General features: G+C 44.3%; 1 protein-coding gene across 4 annotated transcripts in view; it reads left to right on the plus strand.

The window, feature by feature from the left end:
* CRISPLD2 (cysteine rich secretory protein LCCL domain containing 2) overlaps nucleotides 1-19,757 on the plus strand; it is a 32,051-nt gene extending 12,294 nt beyond the window's left edge. For all 4 annotated transcript variants that reach the window (XM_087738509.1, XM_087738510.1, XM_009477434.2 and 1 more), the window contains 12 exons: nucleotides 482-614; nucleotides 740-855; nucleotides 2,852-2,952; nucleotides 4,513-4,671; nucleotides 5,531-5,591; nucleotides 6,185-6,251; nucleotides 7,225-7,355; nucleotides 7,504-7,547; nucleotides 8,474-8,546; nucleotides 9,245-9,320; nucleotides 14,028-14,161; nucleotides 16,178-19,757. In XM_087738509.1, the coding sequence (XP_087594635.1) occupies nucleotides 482-614; nucleotides 740-855; nucleotides 2,852-2,952; nucleotides 4,513-4,671; nucleotides 5,531-5,591; nucleotides 6,185-6,251; nucleotides 7,225-7,355; nucleotides 7,504-7,547; nucleotides 8,474-8,546; nucleotides 9,245-9,320; nucleotides 14,028-14,161; nucleotides 16,178-16,232 (1,150 nt within the window). In that variant the 3' untranslated portion in view covers nucleotides 16,233-19,757. The remainder of the gene's footprint in view (nucleotides 1-481; nucleotides 615-739; nucleotides 856-2,851; nucleotides 2,953-4,512; nucleotides 4,672-5,530; nucleotides 5,592-6,184; nucleotides 6,252-7,224; nucleotides 7,356-7,503; nucleotides 7,548-8,473; nucleotides 8,547-9,244; nucleotides 9,321-14,027; nucleotides 14,162-16,177) is intronic.
* The last annotated feature ends 4,224 nt before the right edge of the window (nucleotides 19,758-23,981 follow it).

Here is a 23,981-nt window from a genome sequence, read left to right on the forward strand (position 1 = left end):
GCTAGCGTACTTCCAGATTTAGCAAATTGCCTGGTGGTAAAATAGGTACATGATGGCTTTTGGTGTAAGATGTTTGGCAAACCTTAACTTCTGTTTACTTTCAAAATACAACTTTCCGCCAAACTAGAAGTTTTTTTGTAGCTGTGTGGAAAAGTCAGGAGGACATTTCAGGTCAGTGGCACTTGAAGAGCATGTCAAACCTATAAATAATACAGAAAGTCAGACCGGCTGTGAATCATAAGGGAAAAAACCATCTTTAACATTTTCAATGAAAATTTTTTGTGTTCATTACACCATGTTACTGGGTTCTTTAAGCAACACCTTCTCAATGAATGAAACTTCAGAAACTTTTATATAAAATTAACAACACTTGTATTCAAAAAAATCTGAGCTTACAATATGGCAGGCAGCTACAGGTATTGTTTGAAAACTTCTACCAGACCTTGGTGATTTCAGCTGTGACCGGTCTTTGTTCCTTCAGGTATCGGTCTCCAGCTTTCCATGTCCAGTCTTGGTATGACGAAGTGAAAGATTACACGTACCCGTATCCTCATGAGTGCAACCCGTGGTGCCCAGACAAATGCACTGGCTCTATGTGCACACATTACACCCAGGTAAAGGAGACGAAGGGCTTTTGTATCCATACTCTCTGCATCCCCCCCATGTCCCCGTTGTCACTGCAATGTGTGCCCACCGAGGGGTAGGTTGCTTATTTTCAACAGCTGCGTTGCACTTGCAGATAGTCTGGGCCACGACGAACAAGATCGGCTGTGCCGTGAACGTCTGCAAGCAGATGAACGTCTGGGGAGAAATCTGGGAGAACGCCGTCTACCTGGTCTGCAACTACTCGCCGAAGTAAGGCAGATGAGCTGGGCTCTCTCCAGCTTCCTTAAAACTGGCAGGTTGCTTAACTAGCCCAGGATCTGGGGAAGAGATTTCAGGCAGTCTAGACTGGTGGTTGTGGCTTTAAATTTTCTCTTTAGACGGCAGCACAGAGCTGGTTCAAGACGTCTGAGCATTGCCTGGAAAACTGAATGAGGGGCTGGGGCCAGGCCGGAGCTTTGATGTTCCTGCCATGGGAAGGAGGAGCAGGAGATGGCCAGGACGGGGCTGGCGTGTGCTGCCAAGCGAGGCTCGCTCTCTCCCTGCTGCTCGGAGGGTGGGAGGGGATGGGGTGGTGATTAACGCCGCTCAGCGCTGCTCTAGCAGCCAGGTAGGCTGCCGTATCATGACACATTTTCACCCCCTCCCTGCAAAATCTGCTGGTTTAAAGGCACCGCTGCTTCGTACAAAGCCAGCCCTGCAGCAGTCGCTGGTGGAAGTGAAGCGAGCTAGGGCCTGCTGCAAGGAGCTGCGAAGAGATAAATCCCAGACCTGATGAGCTCCCTGTGGCTTAAAAAAAAATAATGAAATAGCTAGATCTTGACTGATGCAATTAACTTGATAGTTTGATTAAATTGCACTATGAAAAATCACATTTCTTGACTACTACATCCAGGAGAAGTTTCCTCCCTGGCAATGGCAATTAATATTTTCTGCTTTAATAGCTAATAAGAGATACATGCCCACTCCGAGTCCTTGGTGATTTAGATCTTAGCAACAAAATGAAATTGGGAAATCACTCCATACAAATGGAGTGGCTTGGAGAGCATCTGACTTCTGGAGATCATAGGGCAGAGTAATGCAGAGAAATAAGATGTGCGGGTGCAGAGCTGGCAGCTCATAGCAGGATCCAGGTGGAGCCCTGTGGGTGGGTTGCCTAAGCCCCTCTCCCCACGTTAGCTCCTGAGCGCGTTATGCTTGTGGCTGGTGGGATTTAATAACCTGCTCCTCATATGGGATCGCACCATCTCCCATGGAGCTCCTGCAGCAGGCTGGGCTATTTGCACGTCATCCATTCAGGGCCGCTGGATGGAAAAATACTCTATTTCTGCAGTTTCTGCTTAATCTTTTCTCTCTGGCATCACTGCGCATTGTCCTCATCTAGCCTTATAGGTGGAGACAGCTGAAAGAGCAATAACCCGAGGGTTCGTAGCCATGGGCTGAACTCCGGCTCCTTCAACCTTCTCAGCCCCTGAAGTCTGCAGTACAGTGCCAAAAAGGGCTTTTGTTTCTGGGTAGTTTCTTGAGGAAAATGCAGTAATCGATTGATTTACTTCTGTTTACATAAGATCGCAGTATTTCTATTGGAGTTTAATGTAAAAGTGATATTGCGTGCAATTTATCTAAGTAAACGCCTAAAAATGTCATCTTGGAGGAACGTTCTTCTTACAACCAGCTTTCCTGGGCTGGTTGCTTAGTCTTTGCTGAGTTGCTCTGGGCCAGGTTGATGTTTCTGCGGCCTCAGAGGCAAAATTGGGGACTTGAGGGTGCCAGGGTGGGTGAGGAGAAAGTGCAAAGTGCTGCTCTGTTTCCCAGATGATCTGGCACGAGGGTCCATGTATTTCTGGTGTTTTTCTGTTTGGAAATGGTTCCAGATGGAAAAGGGAGCAGCTTTTAAATGGTAAGAGCTGTGCTGCAGCCTGGCCCATGCAGCTGCCTGGGGGTGTTGCAGAAAATGATGGGAGACTTGTGGCTCTGATGAACAAGAGAGATGAAGGCAAGCATCGGGCAAATGGGAGGCAGCAAGCAGGCAGCCCTGAGCCCGCTGAGCTGTCGCTGGAGGACGACAGGCCGCACAAGGGTGGGAAAGAGTGGGGACAGGCCATCTTTTCCCAATTTACAGCCCCCTGTCCAAGGATGAGCACAGTAGAAACACCTGTTTTCCCCACTCCCTTAGTGCCAGGCAGTCTCGGGGGCTTGGATGGGTATTTGGGTGTCTGATGGGTGCACGTTACTCTTGTGCTTGCAGGGGCAACTGGATCGGAGAAGCTCCGTACAAGACCGGCCGCCCCTGCTCCGAGTGCCCGCCGAGCTATGGAGGAGGCTGCCAGAACAACCTCTGCTACAAAGGTACGTGGTGGGAGGCTTGGGGCACCCTTCTGGGTTGGGGAAAAGGCTGGAGCAAACTTATGCCTGGAAACTTTTAATTAGAAGCAGCCGCAGCTTTATGCACCTTTTAATTAGCCATCCTTAATATTTCAACATCACAGCACGTGATAAATCAGGGGCTTCTGCTGAAATCGAAAAGCCCTGAACTGCTTAAAATCTGGAGCTCGGATTCGACGAGTTTTTCCTGGTGAAAACGAGAGCGAGCTCTTGGTTGGGGGGAAGCTGCTCTGAGCTTACATGGGTTTGGCTCGGGAGCTCCAGTGGGATTTTGAGCACTGGGAGGCTGCGGGCAGGAGCGATCCCATCCTTGCGGGGTTTGTTTGGGAAGGGAATGTTCTCCAGCGTGTACCGGAGGCAACGTGGGTGGGCAGAGCTTGGCCGCCTGCCCTGCTCCTTCAGGGGCTGGAGACGGAGCGTTTCCCTCTCTCCCCACCTTGGTTTTCACGGCTGCAAAATGAATATAGCAATTTGTGTCTTTTGGAGGAGAGAAGGGGATCGTGGATGACTTTTCCTGAAAAAAAAAATCTAAAAAGTGTTCTTCACACTGAAATCTCCAGTGCAGCAGTGCTAGCCCCCTGGCACGCAGGATTTTCTGGGGTCATGCATTGAGGGCATTTTTCTTCCCATGTGTTTTGTTTCACAGAGAACTGGGCTCTTAGAAACAGGCAGGTTCCCTGGAGATTTGCCCAAAGGCTTATTTTGCTGCAACGTTGCATTTATCATTTTTAGCCTGGGGTTGCAGGTCCAGGTGGAGGTCCCCGGGGTGCAGGTGGCTGCAGCGGGGAGAGGGGAGGGGATGCCCCGGTGGTACAAAGCTCTCTTGGAGCCACCATCCATCATCCCTTTGTTTGCATCGTTCCTCTCCTCTGGAAAGTGGTGCAGGGCTTCGGGTAGGACCAGCCAAGCAGAATGAATTTTGCTGGCACCATTTCCCAAATCCCTTTGCCCGGCTGCAACAGCAGGCAGCTTGTTCTCTATCAAAGGTTAAAGCGAGGGATAAACCCACCGCAGGTGCTAAAGCCAGAATCATGCTGTAGCAGGGCCCGTGCTTTACCAGAGGAGCAGCTGAAGCCGTGCTGATGGGGTGGTTTGAAGGAGCAAACCCAGGTGGGAGGAGAAGAGGTTTCAGCCACCTTCCCAAATACTAGGGCCCTCTTCTTGCACGCGCCCTTCAGCAAATTTGTGTTTTCCTCCAGAGAGAAAGAGCTGTATAGGAAACAGAAGAAGAAACAGCTGTCCTTTTTTTCCCTAATTAGTGGGGATCATTTCAAACCTTTATTGTAAGATGCTCTAAATGCCACTTCATGCACAGAGGAGCGGGAGAGGAGCAGATCTGCCCTCCTGGTGCTGCACCTGCCTGGCAATAGCCCTGCACTGCCTTTAATGGGCATTTTTGAGTTTCCAACTATTTAAAAGCAGATCCTTGTCAAACTAAATTGCCTCTCTCAAAATATGAATGTGTCCGACTTCCCCATCACTGCGAACATGCTGTAATCATTTTTAATCCCCTCTTCTAACAAGATTACCGTTACGAAGATCCCGTCATCGCTGAGACGGACGAGACTAATGAAGTGGAGATTTCGCAAGTCATGGAGCAAAAGCCAGTGCGGTTCTACCCTCCTGAAAGCAAGCCCAGCAAACCCATCAAGCCCAACAAAATCATCCCGGACTCCTACATGAGTAAGACAGCCTCTTTCTTTTTCAGCTCCTATAAGCTTTAAAGTACCTCTATGGGAAGAGGTGTGGAAAGTGATGAGGAGGCTTGGGGAAAAAATAACTGGGAGGATGCTTGAGTGGAGGGGGAGCTAATCTGTATGAAAATTCCTTGTTAATTATAGCAGAAGCCTGCCAGAAGTGGGGAGCAAAGCTTTCAAAGCCCCTCATGCCTTCTGCACGTCACTCTGCAATAGTTATTTTGTCTTTTAAGATATCTCAAGGAAGTATTGATGAACCGAAGGTCTCCAGTAATCACTTTAGGAAATATTGGTTTTATTTCCCAGTTAAAATACTCTGCACTCAGCAGTTACCCCCTTTGCAGCTTTTGTGTTTTGTTTTTTTTTTTTTTTTTTAATTTGTTTCCTTTTTATTTCTTGCTTGGGAAGATTTCTGAAGTTATTTGTGGAGCTGATTGTACTTCCTCAGTTGTTTTCTAATCGCTGTTAATTAAGAGAGACTTACTGTGAAAACAAGGTGAGGCAAGCCAACGCATCCTTTTCAAGTTTATCTACCAGCATCTGGAGAGTCTGTAATTAAATGGAGAATGAGAGCTCTGGCTGCAGACCTCGGGCTGTAAATCAAAGCCTTCGGCTGTCAGATGTTTCTTCCTTGCTAATATTTCCAAAGACACCTGTCTCAGGTGAACGGCTAAAGAGGTGCGAACTGCTCCAGGCTTGTTGGTCTGTGATAAGAGTTTTATCTTGCTGCACCAAAGACCTCCAGGAAAGATGCGTGGTGGTTGCTCATCTCCGTAGCTCGGGAGCAGGCTGTGGCAGTCTCTTTCCTTTTTAAAATATGTATTTATTTTATTTTTTGTCCCCAGCACAAGTCATTACCTGTGAAACCAAGATGAGAGACAAATGCAGAGGCTCAACATGCAACAGGTAGCATTTTATTGATACCTCTTGGAGCGCTGTGGGAAAAAGTGGCCTAAAAATTGTCCAGTTCTCGCAAACATGGGATAGGCTATACTATTCGTGACTATCTAGGTAGATCTCTTTTTAAAAAAAGCCTTAATTTCTCCTAATAGAAAGCCTTCAGCCAAGCCTAGCAATAAGGTGACTCAGTTTATTTTATTCAGCCGTGATGACTTACAGTTCCAGGTGTCCAAAATACTTGAATAAATTTTGGCAGAGTCATTTTTGAGCCTTTCTCATGCATTCCACCACTGTCCAAGCCAGACCAATAATTCATGGCTTGTCCCCTCCCAGCCAGTCAAGAACTTCTGGTTAAGGTTTCTGCAAAGAACGGGACAGTTTATCACTTGGAGAAAGACCAAATCCACAGAATCTAAATATTGGTCAGGCTTTTAAGGAGGGTGGAGAAACTGTTTTAAAAAGTAGCTATTTTGCAATCTTGTTTTTTAAATGGAAGACTTACGTGAAATGAATGGAATGACTATTAGATGAAATAGAGTCAAAGTCTGTTTTTCTTGAATTGTTTTTTTGCCACCCTCAAAGATATATATCTTTACTAGGTATTTGTGCCCAGCTGGCTGCTTGTACAGTAAGGGAAAGATCTTTGGAACATTTTATTATGAGAGTGTAAGTACCTTTTAATAGCTCATAGATGTAATTTGCGGGGAGTTAGCGGTAATAACAGAAATGGGAAATGCCAACAATTCTAGTGTAATTTGGCTTTTCGTATTCTCCAGTTGTGGTGCTGTAAAATGGTGCTAATAGAGATTATCTGTATTTTCCTCATCTTAGTGATGAAAAAAGAAGCAGTCTGGAAAGGCAAAGTGATTCCAGACTTGATTTTGACATGAATGCCCTTAATGTGCAATGAAACCCATGGAAAGTGAGGGATGGGGATCCATAGACAGCTCTTACAAAGATCTCTTCTTTAGTGTGGGCAGCTGTCATGCTAAGCAGAAACTTTATACAAAAAATACTGTTAAATGTTGTAACTAAATAATACTTTGGGCTGATTTGCTGGATCTTGAATTAGCAAGGTAATTTATAAATAAAGCATGGCACTGTTTTCCCATCAAAACTACTTTTGGGGTGTAGAAAGGTTGAAGATAAAAGGGGTTTTGTGTAAAAGCATGTTTGCTTTCGCCATTCTCACTATTGGTGCATGACTGCATCGCCCATGATACATCCTTGCCCTGCAAATTCTGTGATTGCAGACAGCCGCCTCCTCCAAGTGGTTTCAGCAGAAATATTTTGGTTTTGAATATTTTGTTGAGAACTGGAAATACTTCATACTGGTCGTTAATTTCCAATGTTGCTTTTCTTCTAAATTGTATCTAAATGTACGGTTTTGCTATTTAAAACAAGCTTGCCATTCAACCAGGCAGTGCTTAAAATAATAATGATAATAATAAAAGAATAAGGCTGTGTTGGGAGAGTAAGGTTTAACAACCAGATTCCAAAGGAGCGTACTCAGCTTATTTTCCATTTGGCCCTTTGGTGGTGGTTTCATTTCTTCTTCATTTTTTGCACAGCGGCTGGTCAGCGTTGCTCTGTGAACGAGATTTATTTCACGCACTATTTGTGTTTGTACCCTTGTCAGTCATCAAGCATATGTCGTGCTGCAATTCATTACGGCATCCTCGACAATAAAGGAGGACTGGTTGATATCACGAGGAAGGGGAGGACACCAGCTTTTGTGAAGTCTACCAGGAACGGTGTGGAGTCTTTTAGGTACTATCTTCATTAAAAAGTTTTTGTATTTGCTTTAAATATCAGCACACGTTCAGTCATCTTTGTTACTCATACGTAGACATAGTGATTCAAGTAATTCTAGTATCCTTATTTTTTTAATAAATGTTTGTGTTTGCTTGTTTTGCAGGAAAAGTAAGCCTTCAAACGCATTCATGGTTTCCAAAGTCACAAGTAAGTTTTAAAAGTTGAGAAGAAACGGTTGTTGCTAGAGTTTTATGGGATACTTGAAAACACCATTCCTTACAGTGCTCTTTTTCATTTTAAGTGGTCATGTCAAATGGTTCAGTACCACAACTAAACCCTAGAGTGGTGATCCGTCATCCGTTACGGGCGATTCCACCATCAACCCCCTCATTTTCCTGTGGGGATCTAGGAGGGAGGTACAGAAAAAGGTGGTAACAGGCCATTTCCAGCAGCAGCTGCTGGCGATGGATCACGGTTGGGTCCAAACATCAGCTGCAGTGCCACAAGCTGCTGATAGTAAAAAGTGATGGAAGATGAGCCATTCTTGTATGAAAGCCTCAGTCTGGTGTGAACACTCTATAAAAACTGGAAAAAATAGTGCCTGATATAATAGTGCAATAATATAACGAAACACATAACACATGAAATTAGTTTATAACAGTGAGTTGTCACATTTATGATGAGCATATAAATAAATACTGTGGAGTTCAAAGTTTTAGACGGTTCCCACTTTCTGAATATCTGTGAATAATTCCTCCTGGTCCATGTAATCATCATGTTGATTAGATCCACTTGAGCCACTTTCAGGGAGAGCTATAGCTGTCAGGTTATTTGGACTCCACATCTGGAGCTGTAGCAAAAATACATTGTCTTGTGGGTCAGCTGCTTTTCTCTTTTGAAAGCTGTGACCTTTTTAAGGCCACGTTGTAGTATGGTAGCAGGATTTCTGCTGGAGAGCTGGTCAGCCCTCTCCTGGGTGCATGCTGCTGGTAAAGGAGCGAGCAGCTTTCCTCCTGGTGCCCTCAGCTGGACACGGGACTCACCAGATGCGTTGCGTGACTGTGACTTTTGTTTTCTGCAGCTGCCTGAGCTATTAGGTCTAATAATTTGCCTTTTCATATTTATTTCCGCAGCACAGACGCTGGATTGCTATACTACAGTAGCTGAGCTGTGCCAGTTCAAAAAGCCGGTGACCCATTGCCCGAGGTAACTACGTGCCACGAGCACGAGCCTGCTTATGTTCAGCTTAAGCCCGCTCTGCTCTGGGTATGGAGGATGCTGAGATGCTGAGGTCTCCAAATCTGAGGGCTAGCAGGAATGGAGCTGATCTTACCAGATGAACTGGAAGAACTGGGAATGCCATGTTTCCTCCTGCCACCGTGCTTTTCTTGACATCACGATAGAAAATTCATGTTAAGCTTTTGGACGACTTCAGTAAGATAGAAGTCAGGCTATGCGATCCCGCTTCAGCACACCCCTATGTGTGAGTGTGCAGCTTCACGCTCTGCCTTTATTCTCCTGCACTTGCTGGTTTTTGGATGCGGTTTTCCTTTCCACCTTAAAACATGGAAGAAGGTTGTTCTAGAAAGCTGCTTTGGGTGTAAATCATGGCAGGGCAGGGGGGGCACAGACACGTGCAAGTAATTGCATTCACAGCATTGTGCAAAAATATAGGTGCTCCCCTTTGAAAATGTCATAAAAGACCAATCCCTGTTTTACTGGTCTAAACCCCTCTCTCTGCAGTTCCGCAGTAACTACCAAATGTCATCTGAGGGGAACAAATAATTAAATTCACTGTTGCCACCTGCAGACCAGATGCAGGCACTTGAAATCTCCCAGGAATGCAGCTTGCTTTCCTGTTGAGCCTTGATGTAGAGAATAACTATGAATAAATTGTTTTCTAGGATTTATTGTCCAGCCCACTGTAAAGATGAGCCATCGTACTGGGCACCGGTGTTTGGCACAAACGTTTATGCCGACGTGAGTATGCTTTCCCTGATGGCCCCCTGTATCACGATGTCTATATTGCAGAGCTGGGGTCATGCTCTGTGATTTAGGGAAGGCAGTCAAAGTCTCCGTGATCATTACAACGTGGGGATGGGGTAAATGGGGATGAAGGAAGAAGCAGCGCCAACAAAGTGCAACAGCAGCTACAGCGGGCTGGGGTCAGGGGGCTTGGGGAGCCCTTCCACTCTCCGGCACTGATTTATTCTTACGGACTTGGGCAGGTCAGTTAACCTCTCTGTGCCTTAGGGTGCTATCCTCTCCTATGGCTGTGAGACGATGGCAGCGCTTGTCCGCCTTTGCAATGTTTTGAGATCTGCGGATGAGCACCAAAGGGCTTTTATTATATACTATCACATTATATAGTTGGCAAAAATAGGTCTTCTTGCCCCTCCCCTGTCCTCTTTCTGGGAGCTGAACAGTCGGGATAGCACAGAGCGGTGGAAAGAAAGCATGCGAGTTGGTTTTATTGGTTTGTTTTTCTAAACTCTGCTTGTGGGGATGAGCAGAGACTTGATGCTAAAACTAGGCAAAGAGTCATTTTTTGGAAATCTCTTAATATTAGGCCTCTAAAAACTGGGTTTCAATGTTTTCCATTTGCGGGTGCTTTTCTTTTTTTTTTCTTTTTTTCCCCATCCGAGATCATGTTTAGAAATGCCAGCTCCCTGGCTGGTGTGTGTAGCCTTTAGGAACGTGCTTTTTGAAGGCCTGGGGGAAGCAGTTGGCAGATCGTGGACCCCCAGCTTGGGGTCACTGTGGAGCTTTGCAGACTCCTGAGAAAAAACATCCTGCAGAAATCATACAATAATTTGGGGCAAGCAATTTTGAAAGCAATTTTAAAAAAATCCTATTTTTTATTTTGCGTGAGACGAATTTTTTTAAAGGTAGAGCTGCACAAACAGGTTAGCCTGGACTAGCTCACATGCAAATTGATCGGGCAGCTGCCACCCCGCGGTACCTGCCTCGGTGCATGCTCCGACCTGCAGGAAATGGGAAATAGTTTTCTCTCTTTTACCGAGGACAAAACTACCTCAGATTACTCCCGAACGGGGCCTGCGATTACAAGGGGATTAGGCAAGGACCAGTATCCCGGGCTGGCATTGTTTCCTGATTTATACTGACGCAAAAGGATCAGTGTTCTTTAATGAATTGCAAGCTCCATTTCCTACCGTACCCCCTGGGTATTGCTTCATAAACAGGGGCATGGACTGTGATTTGGGAGGAAAATAAAATAGGGGGAAAAAAAAGTATTTGGCCACTTCCTAGAGAGTTTGGTTAACCTTTGTCTGGACTACTGTACTGATAACGTGGTACGGGTATAATAAGGAAAGCATTTAGGTGTTTAGGAGAGTGAGAGATTGGTAGCAAAGCAGGTGAAACCAGCTGGGAAAAAGGAGTTTGAGGAGGCTGTGAAACGTGCTGCAAAGGGAGAGGTATTGATGCTGAGAAATGCTCAGGCTGGAAAGCTGACAAGAGAAACATGCATGCCGTGCAGGGAGGTTTTGGGCAAAGGCTTTTCCCAGGGAGCGCGGGCTGGGCGGGATGCCCTCCAGGAGGGGATGCTGTGAATTAACTCAAGCCTGCAGCCGAGGAATGATTAAAGCAGAGAATACGCTGGATGAGACAAGTGCTAGTCTTCTGGGAGGGCTCTTTGGCTTCACGTCTAGAGAGGCACCTTCGTGGCCCTGGGGGCACTTGTGCTCCAACTGTTGTCTTCTTAAATAAGTTACCTAAAAGAAAAAGCAGCATCTTGCCCTGTTTCCAGTCTGCGCTCCCTGCGGAGCGCCCGCTGCCCTTCTAGCACCTTCTCCAAAACATTGATGTGCTAAATGCTCAGGCAGGTAAGGAGTTGGTAGTCCAAGCTGTGATGACAAAAATGCTTGGCTAGTCTGTGTAACCATCTGATCCACTGTACTTTTGGCCTGAGATAGCGTTCGCATTTACAAGATCCCAGGAAGACATGTGAAAATTTGTTTTGCCATGAAGAGCAAAGCTGTCATGTGAAGAACTGGCAGTTTTTGAGATGAACCTGATTTTCATTCAAGGGTCATAGGCGCCACTATCTTGGTTTTTGTTAAGGGATTTTTACCCACTTTAAATGCATTCTGATTGGGTTTTTTTTTTACTCATCATTATAAAATTATCTTGGATTGTGTGTTTATAAGATTATTTCCTGGGTACTCCTGGTGGCTTAAAGCACAAAGAGATATTGGCAACCTTTGCTTTAAAAAGCAGTGCAGGAAATTGTTCATGGTGAAATTAGTAAGATTGTGGAACAGGAACACAGAGGAGCCTTAAAATTGGGGGTAAATGAACATAATGCAAGAAAATATGCTATAGGAAAAGTTCATGCCCAAATCCCAGGTCTTTCCACTGAAGAGCATTGCTTTTTGGTGAGAACAGACTTGCTGCCTGCATGCAGGGTTTGCAGATTGAAGCAGCACCTGGGGGCGCGGGGGGAACGTATCCAGCATCCTTCCTGTGCTGAAATTAGTAGTGAGAAGCAGCTGGCTGGGGAAAAGAAAATTTGTTGCCTCTTTTCCCTGGTGACACATTGCAGCGAAGTTCTTTACGCTGCCATATAAATGGGGGGGGGGGGGGGAATAAAAAAAAATTCTATGAAGACATGACTGTGCCTAGAAAATAAAACTCAGCTCTTGCTAATGTGGACAGGACCGGTTCTGGGGTGATGCTGGAGCTGTTTGAACACCCGGGGGTCTTTATCAAGGCTGGAAAAGAGCTTTTAAGTTTCATGAGACACTGTCATTAGTCACTCTGCCTGGCTCCTAGCGTGACATAAGACTGCAAGGGAAACCCGTCCCCATCCCTGCTCAGGAGCCCTATCAAGCCAGGAGAGAAAACGATTCTCTGCTCTTGAGATAAGGTCTTTTATCCACAGTTGTGCGGCAATTAGTTGGAGGAGGATAGATCGCCTACATAATGAGGCAGGTGTTTATCACCAGAGCAAACCATGTTGGGTGGCTCAGCTCTCAGGAGATATGAACTTAATGATTAAACCAGTCACACTAATGAGGAAATTATGGGTGATTAAACTCATAGTCACAGACTATTGCTAATAGCCCACTGTAAAAAGTATTGTCATTTTATGGTGTATGCCTCAGAGTCCACTTCGTCAGGAAATGCTCTCAGAGCATCCCAAGGGGCTACCCCATGGAAAGCTGTTGCGTTGTCCATACAGCTGTTGTACTTCTGAATTCGAGGGGAAAGCCTTATTCTTGCAATGCCTCATCTTCCAAAAGCTCTGCAATCAATTCATCAAAGCAGAGCCTGGCCTGGGATACGAGAGGGCTGTAATCCAGCAGGGTGATGGGGGGGGTTGGGGTAAGGCAATAAAAAGCCTGTTGGTCAAAGCTTTGAGTAAGCGGCAGAACAGCAAGTCCTGGAAAAAAAAAAAAGGAATGCCTTCAAAAGAACATCGTTTAGGATGTCTCCCAGTGGAGAGTGTTGCAAATTCATTCAGGACAGTTTAATTTTATGAGCCAATTTTAGATTTACAGATTTCCCACCGCATACTAGGGTGAATTCACAGCATATCTTCCAAACACAGCGTTCCCTTGCTGCCTTGACCATATATAGAAGCAGAATACCAAATTGGCACTCAAAAGTCAGAGAGCTGCCAAGAGATAGGCCATCCAAAGTGATAAATATATAGGGGACAAGGCAAACCTGCCATATATGGCTGCAAGAATGAAACAGCACGATCCGTATTGTACATATGCGATGGGAACGTTTGCCCTTGGCACTGGTTTTGTGGTAGTTTGATTTTTAGTGATCAGGGAGTTTATGGGGGTTGAGATTTTCACCTGCTGCAGTTCCCCATGCAAAGCTGGTTTTTGCTTTTTGTTATTCCAGCTTACTGAACGTAAATCCTGTAGTGGGTCGATGGCCAAGTTTATACTATGCCTAAGTCTTCTCTGCTTTTCTGGATGCTTTGGGAACTTAGTCATCAGTTGTTAGTGTTTTGTGTTCCTCCAGCTCTTTTGTGTTCCTCCAGCTCTTCTGACTCTGCCCATCTTGGAGAGCAGGAGTAACGGCGCGATGTGCGGTAGAGAAGCTTTAGTCTTTTCAGAAGTGTTAATCAGGGGTAATGCCTGTCCAAAAGCTACACCACTCAATGGGTGCAGTCCTTCTGCTTTTCCTAGAAAGAAGGATGTGAACTGTCCTGGATAATTGGTGGTCATTTACCTTAATTCAGGAAAAGCATCTGCTTTTCAAGCAACTGGGTGAATAAACTTTGCTGAGGTGGCTGGTCACTAGCAAAGAGTTTCACCACAGCAGTTTCTGTGGTGCAGACCCAAGAGGCGCTGGCTGGAAAGTTGTCCTCGATTCAGCTTTGGCCCTGGGTAATGTCCCAGGAGCAGCTCCACCGCAGAAGGGAGTGGTGGAAAGACTGCTTGTCCTCTGCGGTGGTGGTGGATCTTCTTACAGATGTTTTGCTTTTGCATTTGCTACTGGGGCTTATGACATACCTGCAAGATCTATTCCGTGACATCTTTTATCCCTAGTTTCTCCATCAGAAGGACAGAATTGTTTCATAACTTTTTAATTCCACTCATTTTATTTTTTTTATTCCCTGGTTTTCCTTGTTGCTAATGGAGATGGTAAATCTCCAGATACAAAATATAGACAGTTTGTAAGTCAAAATAATTAAATATTTTTCAGAGCTCCAGTATCTGCAAAACTGCAGTGCACGCAGGAGTCATTCCAGATGAAAGAGGTGGTTTTGTGGATGTGATGCCTGTAGAAAAGAAGAAAAGTTATGTTGGCTCCTTAAAGAACGGAGTCCAGTCTGAGAGGTGGGATTTTTTTCTTTGTACTTTCCTCTTATTCTCGACTGTGTGTTCAATTGTACGTCAGAAAGGCTGGTGGATTGGAAATATGTGACTTAACAGCGTCACTGTGAATTTTGAGATGCAAACAAGTAGAGCGTGTTGTCCTGCTCTTACCTTCCACAAGTGAGTAGCTGCTTTCAGATTGGTGTGAAAGGTATGAAATGTTGTTAAGCCTTGTTTTATTTTATTACAGTATGAGTCCATATTAATCCATTTTGTTGTATGTCTTTATCACATTAAAAGACAAGCACAGGTATTTCTGCAGCTTTCAGCCTGGGCCATGCTTTGAGGCTTCTAATTGGGATTTCCATTCGGTTCTGGGGTGTGGGATGTGTTTGTATTTGTTAACGAATTTCTTCTATTGTCTTTGAAAGAAGGATGAGTAAATTAATCTATAGAGAGATGATCAAACAGGTTTTGAAGATGGGTTTGCCACCCTTGTAATTTTTTGTAGTTTCTTTGGGGCTGACCTTGCTGGTTTCAGTGTACAATTGCAAATCAGGGCTTCCAAAATCCTGCACCTCCGGATGATCGCAATGATCGAGTCACAGCTCCTTCAGTCCTTTCTAATTTGAAGCTTCCGTTTCAGTCTGTGATGTATTTTTTCAGATATTGCTGTGATGGTACTGATTTCTCAGAGCTCTCGTTGCAAACATAGAATTTCCCACTGTTGTGGGGGGTTTTGGTCACTGCTAATATGGCTCTGTCTGTTCCATGTAGTTAATCTTTTATGATTATCATAAGAAATCAAAAAAGTTTCCTATTTTTATTGTAATAATGGATATCCCAGAATGCTGTAGAGCATTTCAGAAAATAAAAAAAGACTAAGACAGGAAAGCTATAGGCATTAAGTACGGGCTTCTTTAGTTTAGATCTGTCAGGGTCAGCATTTTGCAGTTCTGTGATTTGCAAATGGATTTAGGTGACGAACCTCCTGTTCATATGAGTTTTCTTCTATCTTTGTCTTGCTTTCACTTACCTTTTATACTAACAGACAACTTTTTACTTGGATGGCAAACTCTGCCCTCGCTAAGAATAAATTCTACCGCTAGCAGTGACATGCAATATGAGCACCAGGTGCTGATCTAGGAGGTGAGGGAAACCAAAGACGTTCTCACAGCAGGGATGAGTACGAAGGTTTGGAAAGTGTTATTTACACTCAGCAATAAGGAGCACCTTCGTGCTCTGAGATCCACTGGACAGTGAAATAGCTTTTCAAAGATCAAGGTGAAACCCTTACCCTTTAGGACACTGGAAATAACTTTGGTAAATATACATACCCAAACAGGTATGGGAAAAGGTTGCCTTTGAGATTTACTGAGCCTTTACCCTTGTTGGAATGTTTATTTTGCGGGAATATGAAATTTTGCCTTTTTCCTGAGGTTTTGCAGCCCAGCAGGGCTGAAGAAATAAGGGCTGGGAACAGAAATGCCCCCATGCACACAGCCACCCCCAGCAGCTTGGAGTCAGAGCTGCTGGGGGCACCTCTGCAGATTGAAAACGAATATACATATTTATTGCCATTTAACATTGAGCTGATCTGGCTGCTCCCATTGCCAGCACTAGGAGATGGGCCAGACAGGCCCTGGGAACCTGCCAGCCTATTTGACAACTGTTTTTAGGAAAACATGTTCCTCTTTATGCCTGAATCCCTGCATAAGGGAGCACAGTGTTCCTTGGATAAAAGCTGGCACTGTAAGAGAGGCTTTTGCTTCCCAGATCCTTTTGTTGGCATTAGCACTGTAGATTTGGACTCAAAGCATAAAATAAAAGCAAACTCGTGGATTTGTGCCTCTTCTTTTTTATCCTTTATCTTTCTCCTGCTCCTGGTGGGGCCACATCAGCACAGAGTCAGCGTGCTGAGGCCGTGCACCCCAAAGAAATTTGGAGTTACCTGTAGGTCTATCACACTTTGGGTCCTGCAGTGCCTGCATTTGGTTCATTACTTTTTTTCTTTTTTTTTTTTTTCTTTTTCTCCAGCTTGAAGAATCCTTCAGATGGAAACGCTTTCCGAATTTTCACTGTGAAGCAGTAAATTCCCAGGGAAGGTGCAGGTTTCTTTGGGAGAGCGCTCTGTTGATCTCCAGAGACAGGAAGGCTCCTCTGACAGCATCAGCTCTGACCGTACCCTCCTTGCCGATCTCTTTCAGGGAATTAAAAAAGAAAAGGAAAAAAAAAAAAAAAGACACCAGGTTCTGACTCAGCTGTTTGCATCTCATCGCACCCGTTCAGCATTGTTATCTTTTCGTTTTGTGTTTTTATTTCTCTAGGGGCATTCAGCAAAGATAAACTGTTCTAACTTTCAATTTACGAGAGAGGTGTGCTACACAGAACAGCGGTGGCTCAATGTGCAGCAGATGTAGGGATCTCGGCCTGGCCCTGGGTGGCATTTTTAGGGTGTGAAGCATCTTCTGTGACGGGCGTGAGGATGTGCACTGCTAAGCAGACTCAGAAGTGAGCGACTGTCCAGGTGCTGGACCCTTTGAAACGAGAAACTATTTTAAAAGTTGCATCTTTTGAGGAGAGGCTGGGCTTTGATAGTGTGTTTTTGTGTATGTTTGATGTTTTCTGTGCAAAAGAAGAGAAAATTTGGTATTTTCCCAAGGAAGTGGCATGCATCAGCACTGCTGTGTAAGCCGGCTGGGGCATCGCGCTAGGCTACGTTGTACGATGGTGTCACGTTGGGGAGAGGACATTCCTGTCGGCCGGACATCAAGGTTTTTTGGGGACTGGAGTAGGGCATGAAATGGTGGCAGAGATCCTTGCTGCAGAAAATGAGGCCACCAGATAAACAAAACAGCAGGTTTAGTGTTTGCTGGTCAAACATTCGCAGGTATTTTGCAAGTCTGGCAACCTATGAGAAGTCAATGAATCGGGGCTCCTGTGCTGGCACATCTCATTCTATACTACCCGCCGTTTCAAATAAAATTTCAGTTAAATGCAGTGTATTGTTTTATACAGCAGTGCTGGTTGTTTTATCTGTAGTAGTTAAGTAGTGATAAAGTTAATCTTATTTCTGCTAGGAATGGTTGCATCCATAGGAAGCATGTTCACTTCACCTTCGTGAAGCTCTTTGTGGTGTGTGCAGTTCTGAGACTTTAAAGATATGGCATAAATTGGGGTAGATGAATTTTTCCTGTTCAGTTTGTGACACCAACAGATCCCAACTTTCAGTGTAAATGCTGTACCCATGGGCATTTGTCATCCAGGATGGTATGTTTTGCAAAACCCATAGGTGTTGTAATGATGTTGTCTAATATTTCATTATTTATGTCTCAACATGCATCCAAATGCATTTCAAAGCCAAGAGAAGAGCCTAGCATGACCTGCTTTTTAAGGCAGGAGAATATTCCTGGACACGTTTAAGACTCAGCTGGACAGGGTGCTGGGCCATCACGTCTAGACTGTGCTCTTGCCTAGAAAGGTTGGACCAGATGATCCTTGAGGTCCCTTCCAACCTGGTATTCTATGACTCTATGATTCCCTGCTTTGTATTGGAAATGAATTTTTAGAATTGGTCTAAACACAAATCTGGTTGTCTTTTGATGCACACACATCCAGTAACTTCATTACTCATGAGAAGGCAATGTAAACTTTAGTTCTGCAGTCCTTGTAAATGCATAGTCCTTCTGCTCAATAACTTGATTGTAATATTGTATAACAAATGGGAAAATATTTCCTTCTATTTGGCAGATGTCTCATAGCTGCTCTTATGCTCAGGCTATGTTTGGTTTAATCTAGACAGATATAAAAGCCATCTCTTCAAGCTGTTTCAAAACACAGACCGAAAATGTTCATATGATTAAGCACTACTTTAATTCTGTAAACACCACGAAATCAGCAAGGAAATTACTTTTATCACTCAGTTTGTCTCACTGATGAGGTTTCTTTCTCTGTGAAATCTGAATCTGGTAAGAGATCTTTTGTAAAATATGAAATTGGAGCTGCTTTGCGTGGTCTCCAAAAGTGCTGCACAGCAAACCTACCTTTGGGGTGGATAGAAAGAAATGACTCTGTGTCATCGTTGTTTATATAGTATCATCTTCCAAGGCGTGCGGTATTTGCTTTAGATAGGAAAACTGAAGTATTTTTTTCTTACTAGGTAAATTGATGTTAAAAACAGCTGGAACATATCTTAGAAAAGCTGCTGGTTGGAAGCATTTGAGATCTTGGCAGTGAGATAAGGCTTCCCTGTTTCTGCCCACTGTGAATAATTATGCTATACATGGTCTGGTTCAAGCCCATTAAATACTGCAGCATGAATCTATGACCATCGTGGGCCAAATGGTAGCCACAGTGCTATTTATTGAATTGGAAAGTGCGAGAGATGCAGTCAGGCATGGGGACTGCAAGAGCACATAAAACGCCTTGATGGTAATGTAGGATCCCACCTCTAATATGCTGTCCGTGACAATTACGTATGCTGTAAAATGATGGACAGAAATGTGAGGGCTCTTGGAGAAAACTCCAGGGGATTATTGTGAGTACATAAAAATCCAAACAGCTTGGGATACATCTACCTGATGAAAAGGGGGCGAGAGAAGAATTATTATTCCAACAGAAATACCCTAAAATGCTTAATTCAACTTACAATTGCCTATTTTTATCTTCAGCCAACTGGTTTGGATTTTTAGAAACCGATGTTAATTTAAGTCTGTATCTGTTTATTTTTATATTTGTTGTACAAAAGAGAAATTGTGACTTTACTACACAAATATTATTTGAGGTCCTAGGTGCTATTAATTTAAACATACCTCCACCAGAATTAGGGGCGATCAGGTCCTCCAGTCATGATATATCAATTACTTGCAATCACGTGTGCTAGCTGTTCGTATATAGGTGGGACAGTACCAGTTTTTAGCCAAATATTTACTGATTTTATTTCTGATACCAAAACATTTCTCAGCCTAATGTATTTCAATGCCGCTTAAAGATGCAGCATGTCTTTATATCACCAGATCCGTTCCTTCTTAGACCCCAGCTCAGCAGATTAGTAAGCACGTGCCAACTTGAAGCACCCAGGTGTAGCCTTGCTGAAGCATCTGGTTAAACCCCTGGCAAAGCCGATGTTGCCTGGTTGTTCTTTTCCAATAAATTTATTTTTGAAACCAAGACTGCCAGTGCAGACACTGCCATTGCAGAGCATCTGGCTCAGCACAGCCAAATCTCCAGCAAACACAACCAGCGTGAAAGCTGAAGCGCGGCGCTTCCCCAGCTGCCGGTGTGCTGTCGGGTCCGTTGGCTCCATTAATTTCTTCATTTTAAGACGTTCAGCCAACAGCTGGTTGAGGAGTCTCCAGTTGGACGGTTGTGCAGTCTAAATATTTAGGGCCAGTTCATAGAGTTGCTTTTTTCTATGAAAAATGATGTATTTTACTTCCTATGTATAAAAGTTTCTTGTAAATTTTTTGTGTACCTTTGCATGTTTTTCAAGGGGTTCAGTGTTTGTTTATAAACTATAATTTTTTTCTAAATACAGAATTGTAAAATATCTTTTCCCCCCCTTCCATTTTCTTTTGATTTCTGTATTATTTGTGAAATAAAACCTTCCCAGAATGAATGCTTCCCTTGTCTTTAATGCTCAGCCAGAGCTGGGGTTGAATTTAGAAGAGCTATTTGGGATTACTCCTGGGGACTAGAGTATCCCCTGGAGAGCCCAAGTGAGATCAGGATGTGCAGAGTCTGTTCCACAAACAAATAAATAAAACTGCCCAGTACCCAGGCATTAAAAGTCAACCTTTACCCCATCAAGAATCAGTTGTATCCTGTCCTGAAACATCCTGAGAGTAAGGGAAAAATCAGTGTCTGTCTTAAGTAGATTAATGAGTTGGAAATAGCGTTTAATGAAGTAGTGCTGCAAAATACAACTGAGATGAACTCCTCCCCACCTGACCAGGCTGTTGTTAAATGCACCCTAATTTTTTTTGAAGGGAAAAGTATACAGATTTTTTTTTTTTTTTAATTCCCCTTGAAATTTTCTCCAAGCTCATACTTGCTGACAGCGCCACAAATCAAACCAAGTTGTTTCATGGTAATTCAACACCATCTTGTTTAAAGAAGCAACATGACAAGGAGGTTTACAGCTTAGCCTCCAGGCAACGAGCACCATATGGCTTTTGACCAAAAATGTGGACTGAGCCATGGGAGGGAGTCCTGATTGACAAGAAGGCCATGAAATTTTATGTTTTTCATTACATATATAACAAGATCAACATAAAATACGGAGATGTTTGCGTTACTCCAAGGCTGGCCTGATACAGTTATGGTTGAACGGTATTTACCTGTAAAACCCAAACCAAGGACTGACATGGTAACACGGTTATGGAGCTGCCGGTGATTTCTGCAGAAGGAAACTTGTGGCTATTGCATGCTCTGCAGTTACCAACTGCCCGTTTGAAGTTGCTCGTGCCCAGTTTGTGCTTGCTCTCCCCCACTCTCACTGCTGCAAAACTTATCTCCCTTGTTGGAAGTATTGGGGAAGATTTTCATGAGCTTAAAAGTAAGCAGAGAAGGGTGTTCAGACTAATGCTCATGGTCATGCTGAGGCTGCTTAGATCATTCTATTGATTGCAACACTTATTTGATTTCCTATTTGCTAGTGCTACAAAATGCCCCAAAATACTGTTGCAAAATTTAGGTCCACATTGGCGTAGGGAGAAAAACAGCATAACATGCAAAATTTAAGGCTGATATTCCCATCCTTTGTGTTAGCTTCCATCTCTTTGATGCTGCCTCTGGTTTTGCTAACTGTTGTCTTCTCCTGCTCCAGCCGTGTGCTTTACCCTATGCTCGTCAACAAAAAAAAAATGGTGTTATCAGGAGGGCTGTGTGTGAGCAATGCTGCAGACAAAGCTGTGTCTTCTTTCCGTAGAGCAGCTGCGTAAATCAGGTAAGTGAAAACTTAAAGCAACACGCAAAGAGGTAGGAGTGAAATGTAGGGGTTTTTTCCCAGCTGGGGGTGGGATTCAGGTTCATGCTTCAGTGAAGAGGACATAAAAATTGGAAGGCTGAATATAAGTAAAGTGGAAAGGAAAGAGAAACGCATGTGGATCTGAGTGAGGGTAGCAGTCTACAAAAGGAGTGGACCTGATAACTCTGTTTTCCCACTTTGCTGGTAATCCTCCAGGATCAGCAGGATGCAGGGCTCTCCTTGCTTGCTGTTTCAGGAGAAACGTCTTGTTGCCTGTTGCTCTACTTTCTGCTGCCTGCTCCTCATCCTGTGCTGAGCTCATCAGAGGCTATGTATAGCATGGGCATACCTTGGGATGGGTGTTCTTCCAAAAACCCACATTCATTTATAGGATGCACCCAGGCAATGTTTTCAAAGCCATTTTGCAAACGACGGGGTTGGTGCTCATTTATACTAAGGACCTACTTTAAGGCACTTAGAAGACATTTATGCCACTTTAGGGTGTGGACAGAGCAGTGTAAAGAAGCCTCAGTGTAAATAGAAACCACCCTTATATCTTGTTGACAGTGGTTAAAATAGGGTTATGGAGTTAAATCAACAGACAAGGTCTCCCTTATGCGGTGCTCTTCTCTGCAGCGTTTGCTCCTCACCCTCCGTACCATGTGAGCAGGCAAGGGCTATATGCAGTTTCCCTCATCATCTGCTGTGTAGCCGAGCACATCGTAATGCTATTAAGTGTCAAATTGAATACAAGGATATTTATAGCGGGCTAAAAGTCAGGAGGCTCAGGTGGAATATTATAGCTGGAAGCAGGAGGAGAAGGGAGCACAAGGCTTCAAAATAAATTCAGTGCTTCAGACTGCCTTACAAGTGTTGCTTCTCCCAGGTTTGGGGCTCCTCTGGTTTAGGGGCTGTGGGTGACCATGACCCTGAGAGAGGACCTGCCAACACATACACTGTCCTGAGAAGTGCCTGACACTGGTATCCTCAAGTTTTTATTTCAGTAGCTGCTTCAAGGCTTTTTTCTGCACATCCATCTCTTGCACTTGTGGAAGCTAAGAAAATACCATCTATGAACTATGCCAAGGGGCCAGAGGACAAGTTTGTCAGAAACAAATCTTAAAAGCAGCCTAATTTCCTTCTCTTCCAGCTTAACAGACTTCGTGAGTTGGAAAAAAAGAGTAAAACCTGATAGATTGACTGTAGGAGGGTTTTTAATACCATCTCACTTGACATTCTTGTAATCAAAATACAGTTTGGATGAATGCAAGGGCGCTCCAAAACTGGATCAGTAACTGTGTCAGTCTGGAGAGTAATTCTCAATGGTTCACAGCTGATACCTGTTTAGTTCCATCTGTTTAAATCTATGGAGGACTGTCCTCTGCAGGCAAAATTTCAGCCTGATTCTGACTAGTAATATCATTAATAATCTTTTCGGTGGAACAGAGAATACACTTATTAAATCTGCATGGGGATGGGTGGCACAGAGCTGCGAAGGTCTGAGAGTGTGGTGAAAGGTAAGGCCTGAAAACAAAAATTACCGTAAAAGTTGGAGAAACAGTCTGTGAAAAGAAGCCAGCATTCAGGAGGGAGGAATACAAGGAATAACAAAAGATGGAGACCAACCAGTAGGGCAATAACTCAGCCCAGCTGAGGTAAAAAAAGAGTCAAAAGCACCACTGTTGCCAAGCTGTTGCCAAGGAGGTAAATGTCATATTAGATGTGGAAAGAGGGATACGGTCTGCAAGACGTAAGAAACCTTTCAGCTTTGCTTCGTGCTGTTAAGATCTCTAGTGCAGTATGTCTATGTATGATGTACACTATTGCCCAAAAAGCATGCAACCAACTGTGGCAAGTCCAGGAGGAAGCAAAGAGAATGACCTGAGAGCTAAAACAACCCCTGAGAAAGGAGGAAGGATCGCCGAGGATAACACAGGAGAGGAAGAGAACTCTTGAAGCGTGTAAAGCTACCGTAAAGGGAGAGGGCATTTGTTCTTCTTGCTCAAAGGGGCCCCACTGAGAAGTAATGGGCTTAAACTGTAGTAGGAAACATTGAGACTGGCCATTAGGAAAGACTCTGACTGGAACATATACTCTGCATGGTCTTTTCAGGCCATCATTCAATGTTTCTAAGAAAATGCTGTCTGTCAGCTCCTAAGAATGAGATAACCATTCCTAATCCTGCTTTGAGAGGAGGATGGACTAGAAAATGTCTTGATGGCCCTCCCAACTGTAATTTCTGTAATTTTCAAGGCTAAAGGAAACATGAAATCATATGGGAAGGGTTGTCATCTATTTGGACCAGGAGGGTGCACAATCATGGACTGGCATTGTGCCACGGGTGATACAGATAGGGACCTTCTAGTAGAAGTGGCCTAGTTAAAGGTGTACAGTGTCATGCTAGTATGGATTGAGGTAACAAAAACTAATCATTGCTCTCCTAACTGTTTGGTGTTCAGATTTTTTTTCCTGTAGGTCTTTTGGCACACCAATGAGTCTTGTGGGACCCTGAGGTGGGTTTGCAGATGGACCTGTGGACCTCCTGCCACGTCTGAGGTAAAGTACTGGGGACAACCCTAGAAAAATGCTGATCTGAAATGTTGGCAAGGGGGGGATTTGGGGCATCCCTGTCAGGATGTCACTGAGCAGAGTAGCACAAACTGAGTGTTGGCTGTTGGAGAGCAGCACGGACTGCTGAAATGCGGAGGAGGCATCTCGTACCAGTGCCAGGCATGTAGCACCACCTGCGGACAGGCTTTTGGTGGGAAGATGGAGACCATGGAAATTTTCTCATCTGCAGAGTCATGAAACAGTCTCAGGCGTCTGAGGGCAGCCGGCCAGCTCAGCAGGCTGCGTTCGCCGTTTCAAATACAC

This window comes from Nipponia nippon, unplaced genomic scaffold (genome assembly GCF_047370975.1).
Source record: "Nipponia nippon isolate SJK-2023a ecotype South Korea unplaced genomic scaffold, ASM4737097v1 scaffold_7, whole genome shotgun sequence".
Lineage (NCBI taxonomy): Eukaryota > Metazoa > Chordata > Aves > Pelecaniformes > Threskiornithidae > Nipponia > Nipponia nippon.